Genomic DNA, 9,453 nt, shown 5'->3' on the forward strand with positions numbered 1-9,453 from the left:
GATGAGGCATGTGCCTCCACGCATTATCCCGGGCCCATCTCAGGGAGGCAAGCCGCTCCTTACTGCCTCCCCCCACCATGTTCAGATGAGCAGACTGAGGCTGGGGAATTTTCACCACCACCACAAGGTCACAGCCTGTGGGTGGGGACAGCCTGGAGGAGGAGCTGCTCTGCTCCAAAGCCCGTGATCTTAGAAAGTCGTTTTAATTCACGGTATTCAGACTAGGGGTGCACAGCAGCCCTGGTGCTCGTGGCCTGGCCACGCAGCGCCCTCTCTGGAGCCCGTCACTGCTGTCCTGGTGTTTAGAGGTGCCGCGTGCACACTCTCTCCCCCTCCCCTTCCCCACCCCCACCAAGGGTGGTCTACTGTTTGCAGTGTTTGCACCTTTTTTATTATTTTTTTGGTTGAACAATGTGGCTTAGAGTTTCTGGTCCCCCGTCAGTCCACAAAGAGCCTTCTCATCCCACCCTTTGTGGCACCTCTCCCTGGCAGGCCCACCCAGGGGCTCCCCAGGAGTTGTTAGGCGGCCTAAGGCATCAGGAATTCATCACGGCCTGGGGCCAGCTGGTAAGGCTGTTGGAAAACCCAGCAGGCTTTGGAGCAAAAGGCCCGCACCTTACAGCTGGCCACTGGGGGTGCAGCGGCCAGGCTGTCCTTCGCCCCCGCCGGAGCAGCAGCCGGCCAGCCCGGCGGGATGGGCACCGGGGCGGCGGCGTGCGGACTCGACGAGGCAAAGCGACCCTAGCCTGCGCCCCCGCTGGCGCTGGAGGCCGTTGTGAGGTCCGCCGGGCTGAGCCGCGGGTCTGCACGGTCCGGCGCGGTGCTCCCGCGCGCCCCCGTGTGGCCGCGGACGGCACGGCTCCTGGGGCGGGGCCGGCGGGAAGACGGGGAGAGGGGAGAGACGAGGGGAGAGGAGTGGGTAGAGGGGAGAGGAGTGGGTAGAGGAGAGGGGAGAGGAGAGGAGAGGGGAGGGGAGGGGAGCGGGCAGGGAGAGGTGGACCCTGCGCGTTCCCAGGCCTAAACGTGGGCAGTGGCCCTATTGCCAGCACCATAACGACTGAGCATGGGCTGGGGCTGGGGGGCACTGAGGTCTGTGGTCAGGTCGGAGACGGGCTCATCCATGTCCAGCAGACTCACGCCATGAGAGGGTCGCTCCTGGAGGCTTCCCGGAAGAAGCAGGCCTGGAAGAACAAGAGTATGTTGGTTGGGGGGAAGGGCTGGGCAGGGAGAGGACCCGTGTGCGGGAGGAGAGGAGGCAGGAGGGCAGGGAGGTTGGGAGTGGTGGGAAGCAGGCTGGGCCAACAGTAGCCGGACACTCACGTGAGGTTGTGACCGAAAAGGACCCTTGTGGGAACTGCAGACCCTCCGATGGACCCAGGAGGGCACGCGTGGGTGGGGCTGGGGGCACTTTCCTGGGCCTGGCTGGGGGTCATGCCACGCACACTGCAGACCCGGAGGGGAGGAGAGCCTGGGGTGCCTCGGTTTCCCCTGATGCTCTGCCTGCTCCCGCCTGGGTAGGGAGGATCTTAGGTCATGGTGAAGGGCTGCCCCGTGTCTCAGGCGAGACACAAGTCCTTCGGGCACTGCGTTTGGAGTGAAGAACCTGGCCCACAAGGCAGCAGCCTTCGTTCCCAACTGGATTCAGCAGCCGTGATGACCAAGCCAACAGCAGAGGTCGGCCCCAGGGCCCTGAGCTCCGTGCTGGGCGTGGGCTCTGGCTGAGGGCCGACTCTGTGGTCTCTTCCTGACCTGGCCTTTGCGATCTTGCTTTGGGAGCTTGAAATTGGCCTCAGTGGGAACACTGACACCAGAGATGGCAAAGGCCACACGTCGGCGCTTTTACTGCTTTTGGTCTGGACAGTGGGTTTGCTGGCGCGCTTCTGGGGCACCCCCACCCCCAGACCCAGCACAGTCATGTGGTCTTCCCATCCCTTTCCTCGCCTGTGAGGCCTGAGCCCAGCTCTCGGATGTCGTGGATGTGTTTTAGAGCCTGAAGGGCTAGGGAATCTTCTTACACCACGGCCTCTCACAGGGAGCGGGTCCCCGACTAGCCAGCTCACCTCTCCGGCTGCAGCATCCCGTCTGGGTAAGAGTGGGTCCGCCAGGTCATCTCCTGGTCCCATCCAGCTCTACCATTTGCTGGTGAGAGCCCCCGCCCCACCACACCCCCCGGCAGGCCCTCTGTCTTCCGGCCTCCATGCCACCTGAGCTGCCACGTCCCTGTCTCTCCTCGTGTCTCCGTGAGCCGCTCCGTCCTTCCCCGGGCAGCCCAGGCCTCGAGCTGCAGATGCGGACTTCGTAGCGCATCTGTATTGGTCCCGGCTCACAAACCTTGAAAGGCAGCCCCTTAAAGGAATCTTGAACCCATCCATTTTCCACCATCTCTACTCCCCGCTCCCCCCCCCCCCACCCCGAGATGTTCTGCACAGACCTCCGAAGGACTGTCCTAACCGGCCGTCCCTCCTCCCGAGCCTGGTGGTCCTGTGTTCCTTTAATCAGTGGTGTCCAATCAGGTGTACCCCTGTGTCACTTGGCAGGGGGTCCCCGCTGCCGGTCAGGGAAGTCCTGCTCCCTCTGTCCATGGACAGCTCATCACGTACGTGTCCACGCTTACCAGCCTCCACACACGGGCCTCCCTTCGCATCCCCAAACACGAGGACCCGTCCCCCCTGGGGGGCTGGTCCCACCTCAGGGGCTCTCCCTTGCCTCCCCGCCTGGAACCTCATCCCCTGGCTGGGTGAGGCTGGTTCATCCTCCTCGTTCGGGTCTCCCGCTCCCCGCCGTGGCCCGGTCCTCTCTCTGCCATGACACCGGACCCCATGCGTCACCTCGTGCACTGACTTGTTCTCTTCCTGTTGTCCGCCCTCCGTGCCCCTAAATCACAGACTCTGGGGTGCAGGGCCCAGGCTGCATCGTTCACTGCGGATCCCCAGAGCCCAGACCAGAGCCTGACGCCGAGCAGGCTCCCACCATGTGGTCTGAGAAGGAAGGAGGGATTTGCTTCTGCTTTGGTTGGAGGGCATGACACCCCAGGGCAGAAACAAGATGGGGCTGTCACACAGCATGCGAGTCCTTCCAGCTGGCTCCTTGGGTATTCCAGGACCCCTGCCCCTGCAGCTCTCCCTACACACCGGACCCCAATGGCTTCTGAGGTCTCTCTTGTCCCTGGCGGAGCCCTGAGACCCTGAAGACAGGCTGGCTGGAGGCTGGGGAGGGTTCCGGTCTTATGGGCTGTCTGCCTGCTTAGGAAAGACCTTCGGCAAGCCTAGAGCAGAGCGGCTGGAAGGGGCCCATGGGGGTCTCGAGGACTGACTCCCCTCCGCCGCGGTGTGGGGGCCCAGGTCAATAGTGAAGGCATCAGGCCGGAGCAGCAGGGAACACGGGCCCACCCTCCCTCCACCTCCTGGGCTTCTGACCTTGAGTGGTGGGGCTTTATGCGACCTTGGCTAGAAGAATCACAGCCACCAGCAGTCCGGTCACCAGGGGGGGCCGGCCGCTTGGCAGGAGGGCAGAGCCTGAGGAAATTCAGAGCATCCAGGGAATGAGGGAAGCGGGAGCATGTCTGCACCTCTTCTCCTTGATGGTGGGCCAGGTGCCCTTCCCCCGCTGCCCCACAAGCCCCTGACCTCGGCTCTCACCAAGGCCCCTCCCCTGCTGAGCAGGGCCCGCACACCACCGGCCAGGCCCCCACTGGGGTCTGCCATCTTGTCAGCTCCCAGGGGACCTCTGCTCCTGGGGTGGGCCAGGGTGGGGGTGAGGGGCGCGTGGGGGGAGGCCAATAGAGGAAGAATCCCAAAAGGAGCCCTCACATGGCCATGTGAGCGAGCAGGTCACGTGGAACCGGGACCCTGGAGGTGGACTTCGCCAGAGGACCAGTCCTGTGGGCAGAGCACCTGCTTCTCTGGCCTCCATCTCCCCAGGGGGCTCCCATTCACCTGCTCTCCCCTTGTTGCTGCCAGGAGCACAAAGCCTGCTGTTGCTGTCAGGGGCGTGAGATGTTTCCGGAGTCGGGGACAGGGAAGGAAAAGGTGGCCCAGGCGGCCGATGATGCTCCCTGGTCAGGGCGGTGCAGGCACTCGCTGTCCGCAGCTGCCTGGTGGTGGACGGGCAGCTCCTTACCTGAGGGGGAGCCCGTGGGTGAGCTGCTGGTTCCCTGGGACGTGGGCAGCAGGGTGCTCGCGGGACCACCGCTGGTTCCCTGGGGCGTGGGCAGCAGGGTGCTCGCGGGACCACCGCTGGTTCCCTGGGGCGTGGGCGGCAGGGTGCTTGGGGGCCTGCCGCTGGTTTCCTGGAGCGTGGGCAGCAGGGTGCTCAGGAGCCCGTCGTTGGCCTCGGGCACGATGCCCAGCAGATGGCACATGAGCTCGTACACGTGGACGCTCTCGAAGGGCTCCACCTCCAGGCCCCTCCTGAAGCTGGGGCCCACGGCCCGGAAGATGATCTTCATGTCCATGAAGTCGTTGTGAAAACCGTGCTCTCCGTTGTTGAACTGCACATTTGCTCTCTGCGGGGGAGGGGAGGTCCTGAGCCTCTGCTGGGACTCCCAGCCCTCCCCCGCCTCTCCGCCAGCAGCACCCCTGCGGGGACAGAGGAACCCTGGGAGGGGTTCACACATGGGGGCAGGAGGGTTTCTCAGAATTCTGAACCCCCAAAGATCCAGGCGCGAGGGATGGCCTCGGTGAAGACCTGGTGGCCCAGGCGCAGGCCCCACGCACATGGGGTGGCGCTGGGAGCCCATGGTGCCTGTGCTCATCAGCGCTTCTGTTCCCGAGTCCCTCGCTCCCACCTGCATCTTCCTTCCCCTCCGGCATCCCTCGGCTCTCTCCCCCGACGGCAGAGCGGGCTCCTGCCCTCGCCTCTCTCTCATTTCTCACGGCCAGTCTTCCCACACTTTACCCTACACGTACGCACACACATGCACACACGGCATGTACAAAGCCCATATGCACACAGACCTCACACATTTACACCCACGTGCACGATGCACACACTCCGACTGCATAGTGATGGGTGTGTCCCTTTGGTGGCCAGCGCCCCTCCACCTGGGGACTAGTGAGCACCAGGGCATGCTTTCAACAGAAATGGAGAGACCCCCAGCCGCCCAGTGAAGGAGCCCGTCCCAAGCCGGCCTCGGGCAGGCAGCTCACCCCGTGGATGACGTAGCCGAGGTCACTGTACATGAGCAGGGGCGTGACCCTGGGGTGACCGGCGTAGTGGAGGGACTTGGGGAAGGACTCCTTCTTGTAGACGTGGAGTCTGGGGTGGGCATCCTTGAGGACCTCGTACACCTTGTCCAGCATCCCCTCCTTGGGGAGCAGCATCCCGTTGGGCCCATAGTCCAGGAGCTCAAACTCGATGTCCTTGAAGGTGAAGTTGGGGAACTTGTGGAACTCCACCAGGTCCGGGGCCTGCTTGTTGACGGTGGTCATGCCGTGGTCGGACGTGATGATCAAGTTGAGGCTGTCCTCCAGGCCGCTTCTCCTGATGCTGTCCCGCAGGTAGCCCACCGTCCTGTCCACCTGCATCACCATGTCCTTCCTCTGCTGGGACTCGGGGCCATACTTGTGGCCCGTGGAGTCCGGCTCCCCAAAGTAGAGTGTGACCAGGTCCAGGCCCTCCTCGGTGAACCACTGCATCACCGTGTCGATGTTGGCCTTCCACTCCTCCTCGTTGCTGTAGTTGTGCAGAGCTCCCTCCTTCCGGCTCAGCGTCAGGTTCATGCCTTGGTACGTGATATTCCCGCCAGGGTAGAAGAAGGAGCCAGTTTTTAAGCCCTGCCAGGGAAGGCAGGATGAAGGCGACAGGCCTCCTTGGGCTTGTCCCCCGCCCGTTCCCGCCGAGGTCACCGCTGCCCCCGCCCGCCCACCCCTTCTGCCCGCTCACTCAGCCCTGCTCCCGCCGCAGGCCCTGGCCTTTCTTTTTGGGAAGGCCTTCTATACTCTTATGTTCCCATGGCTGATGCTGATTTTATAGAGGAAAGAGCAGGAGCCCAGTGAACCCAGCCCTAGTGACATAATGAATATAAAACTGTCCCCAGAGAAGCAGTGTCCTCATCGTCACCATGGCCCTGGGTCCCCAAGGCTGAGCTGCCCGGACAGCCCTCCCCTTCTGGCTTGGAGCCTGGCCTCTCCCTACTGTATTCTCGTCCGGGCCCTTCTACCCATGTCCCCTTGCCTGCCCTTCCAGGCTTCAGCCTGGCCATCCGTCTATCTTTTCATAAATCGATTGCTGATTTACAGATCCTGTCCTTTCAACCATACGTCCAAGCTCGCCCTGTCTGCGTGTCCACTCCCCAGCTGCCCTTCTGTTTAGACCAAGCACCATGCGATGCCAGGCTCTCAGCTCTGGCTTTCTGTGCGTGAGCCTGGCGTCCGCGGAGCTCCTTCTGGAGGGAAGGCACTCCGACCAGAGCGGACGCCCTGCCTAGAGGGCGGGCGCGGGCTCCGAAGTTTATTCTGGGCTCCTCTTGAAAACCTCCTGTTTGACCTCGCTGACGAGTAGCCACACGTTGGGGGCCAGGCATTCCCCCAGAGCACTGCGAGATGGGGGAGTTCCTGGGCTCGACACTACAGCTTATCCTTCGCTCTCAGGAAGTCAGCTGCCCAGCCCCGAGAGGAATTCGGAAGGGGGAAGGCAGAAAGCTGTTTCATCGTTAGGTGCCTTTTTGTTGAGTGACATTCTTTTTCCTGTGTGGACCCCCTCTCCCAGAGCCAGAACCAGGGGTGCCGTCTCCCTTCCCGCCGGGAGGATGGCCATCCCTCTGCGTCCCGGGGCTGCAAGGAGGACTGGGCACGGCCACGGAACCTGTTGGTGGGAGCACCCAGCACCCAGCACCCACCGCCCTCGGGGCCCCACTTAATACCCCTCCATGCTGGGAGCCCAGGATCGCGTCACAAGGTCATGGCCTTTCCGGTCCAGGTCCCTCCTTTCCCTGTCCCCCCACTGCCGTCCGTGGGCTCAGGGGCAGCTTTACCTGCCGCTGGGCTGTGATCCAGATGGGTAAGGTTCCGTTGTCCCACCACGCCTGGATGCCCAGCGTGGTGTAGTACGGCAGCTTCACCTTGCTGGTGGTATTGAAGTACATGTTGTGAACCACGCCGTGGTTCTCCACGTATTTGCCTGTGGGGAGGAGATGGCAGAGGGGAGGGAAGAGGTGGAGGGCAGGGGGGAAGCGGGCGGGCTTTCCCACACGTGGCCCCAGGGGAGCCCCGTTCGGGGTCACAGGCACATCCTCTCCATCCCTCAGGTTCTACGACCCATTCTGGTGGTTTCTCCTGCAGCTGAACAAGCACACGGTGTCATCTGCACCCTCGTGGGTTTTCGCAAAGACCAGGAGCGACACAGATGGTTATCAGGAGGGAACTAATGAAACAGTTGTGGCCCAGTCACAGAGCAGAACCCCCGGAGACACTTAAATGCACCACGTGGAGCTCCATCCCCGAGCTGTTTTCTAAAATTCACTTTCTGCATGGGACACACATGCCCTCGTGCCCAGAAGCTGCAGGAGGAGGGACGCTGGAGAGTGTGCCCCTTCCCCCGCATCTCCATCCAACAGGGGACACGCAGGAGGGGAGAACCTGATGTTTGCAGCGGGGGCCCTGGTCACAGAATGCTGGCATACGGATGAGCGCTGAGCGTCTGTACCAAATAGATCTCCCCCCAAGGTCACGGCGACCCGGAGCCTCAGCATGTGACCTTGCTTGGAAATAGGGTCTTTGCAGATGTGATGAGTTAGGGTAAGATGAGGGCAGTCTGGGTCATGGTGGGCCCTACGTCTACGGATGAGCGTCTTCACGAGATGAGGTGAGACACATGGGGGGCGGCGGGGAGAAGGCTGGGGTTGGCGTGACAGGCCATGGAAGCGCCACGGAGGCTGGGAGTGGCAGGCGGGGTCCCCTAGAGTCTCCCGAGGGAGCGTGGCCCTCCTGATGCCTGCATTCTAGACTTGCAGCCCAAACAGAGCCATGGAGGGTTTGAGGGCATCTCGGGGGCTACAGTGGGAAGAGCAGACTCAAGCTCATCTCTCCTGCCTGTCTGGAACCCGGCCATGCTCACTTCCTCCAGAAGCCCTCCTGGGTTGCCACCTTGGTTGGGGGTCACTATTTAAAAAGGGACTGCTGGGAATTTTGATGCCTTGTACAAGTTCCCACCAACAGTGAGCTTGCTGATGACCCCCCCCCCCCCGCCCCGGCTGTGCTGTGTCTCCCAGCGACAGCATCCCCTCCTTGGTCTCCTTTGTCCCTATGCGGCACGGGGGACAGAGCTCTGTGCACACAGCGGGTTCCCTCTGTCCATTCACCAGTCGCTCAGCCCCTCCCTGCCCCCAGGCCCCAGCCCGATGCTCACCAGTGACCAGGGTGAAGTGGCAGGGGCTGGTCGTGGTGACGAAGGCCGGTGTCATGTAGCGGGCTTTCACTCCATCCAGCGCCATGGCGTCCAGGTTGGGGGTGTCTACGTCCTGGTCATAGTTCCAGCGGAAGCCGTCAAAGGACACCATCAGCAGCTTATGCCGGGAGCCCTTCCTGCGGAGCGGAGCCCCTGCCCCTGGAGCCAGGAGCGCGGCCAGAGCCAGGGCCAGGAGGACAGCCGAGCGCCCCATGAGGAGCTTTCCAGACATGAAGGTGTCTGGGTTGGTTCTTGCCGAGAGCAAAGTCCCAGGGTCAGCTGGCCCAGGCTTGCCCTGCGCCTTCTCGGACTGTGCCTTCTTGAAGACGAGACTGCACGCACCTGCTCTCAGAAGGCAGCCCTGGCCCAGCCCTCACGCCACCTCTGCCTTTATTGCCAGCAGAGCCCTCTGGGCTGGCTGCCCCTCCCCCCTCCCCCATGCACACGTGTCCTCGTGGGGAGGATGGGGACCAATCCCGGAGGCCCAGGGAGCAGAAGGGGCCACTCCATCCTGCAGGCCTGTGTCCCCACTCCACCTCTCCTAGCCACTCTTTGCCCCGGTGCCCTGCTCACCTGGACCCCAGAGCCCTGGGAGGGGCCCCCTCCAGCTTGTAAGTTGGGGAGAGCTCTGGGGTACATGGGTCTCAGGCCTGCCTGGGTCAGGGCTATGGGGTGAGCTTCCCAGGACCTGGGAGCCAAGGGCCAGCAGCTCAGTACCAACCAAGTCTGGCATTCTTACACAGGGCAGGGGGAAGCCAAGGGAATGACAAAAAGTGATCTAACGTTTTGTGCCTTTTTAAATTTATTTTTTTTAGAGAGAATGAGAGCCAGCAGGGAAAGGGGCAGAGGGGGAGAGAGAGAGAATCTCCAGCAGGCTCCACACCCAGCATGGAGCCGGACACGGGGCTCCATCCCACGACCTGTGATCATGCATGACCCGAGCCGACACTGAGAGTTGGCTGCTGAACTGACTGAGCCACCCAGGCGCCCCACCCCTAATGGGCTTTTAAAAAACCAAGCTGTGGTACTTGCGGGACTGGGCAGCCTGAGGAAGGGGTGGGCTCGGTG

The 9,453-nt window shown here is 62.7% G+C and overlaps 1 protein-coding gene across 2 annotated transcripts; it reads right to left on the reverse strand.

The window, feature by feature from the left end:
- Nucleotides 1–377: 377 nt before the first annotated feature.
- Nucleotides 378–8,741, reverse strand: ENPP7 (ectonucleotide pyrophosphatase/phosphodiesterase 7). Of its 2 annotated transcripts, none has more exons than XM_087854030.1 (5): nucleotides 8,347–8,741; nucleotides 6,974–7,119; nucleotides 5,148–5,774; nucleotides 4,120–4,504; nucleotides 378–1,181 (listed from the first exon to the last, which is right to left on the reverse strand). In XM_087854030.1, the coding sequence occupies exons 1-5, from the start codon at nucleotides 8,615–8,617 to the stop codon at nucleotides 1,018–1,020; spliced, it is 1,593 nt and encodes a 530-aa protein (XP_087710156.1). In that variant the 5' UTR covers nucleotides 8,618–8,741; the 3' UTR covers nucleotides 378–1,017. The 2 variants fall into 2 exon arrangements, with proteins under 2 accessions (XP_087710156.1, XP_087710158.1); XM_087854032.1 differs by having other exon boundaries at nucleotides 1,118–3,515.
- Between the last annotated feature and the right edge of the window lie 712 nt (nucleotides 8,742–9,453).

Source organism: Ursus americanus, chromosome 23 (assembly GCF_024610735.1).
Source record: "Ursus americanus isolate L20-20 chromosome 23, mUrsAme1.1.p, whole genome shotgun sequence".
NCBI classification, from domain to species: Eukaryota; Metazoa; Chordata; class Mammalia; order Carnivora; family Ursidae; genus Ursus; species Ursus americanus.

Bases quoted from the DNA above. Each gene is read 5' to 3' on its own strand.
- ENPP7 (XM_087854030.1), bottom strand. From the start codon at position 8,617: ATGTCTGGAAAGCTCCTCATGGGGCGCTCGGCTGTCCTCCTGGCCCTG. The intron at 7,120-8,346 runs GTGAGCATCGGG...TCCTCCCCACAG, and splicing joins CCACTTCACCCTGGTCACTG to GCAAATACGTGGAGAACCAC. The intron at 1,182-4,119 runs GTAAGGAGCTGC...TTGTTCTTCCAG, and splicing joins ACCCACGGGCTCCCCCTCAG to GCCTGCTTCTTCCGGGAAGC.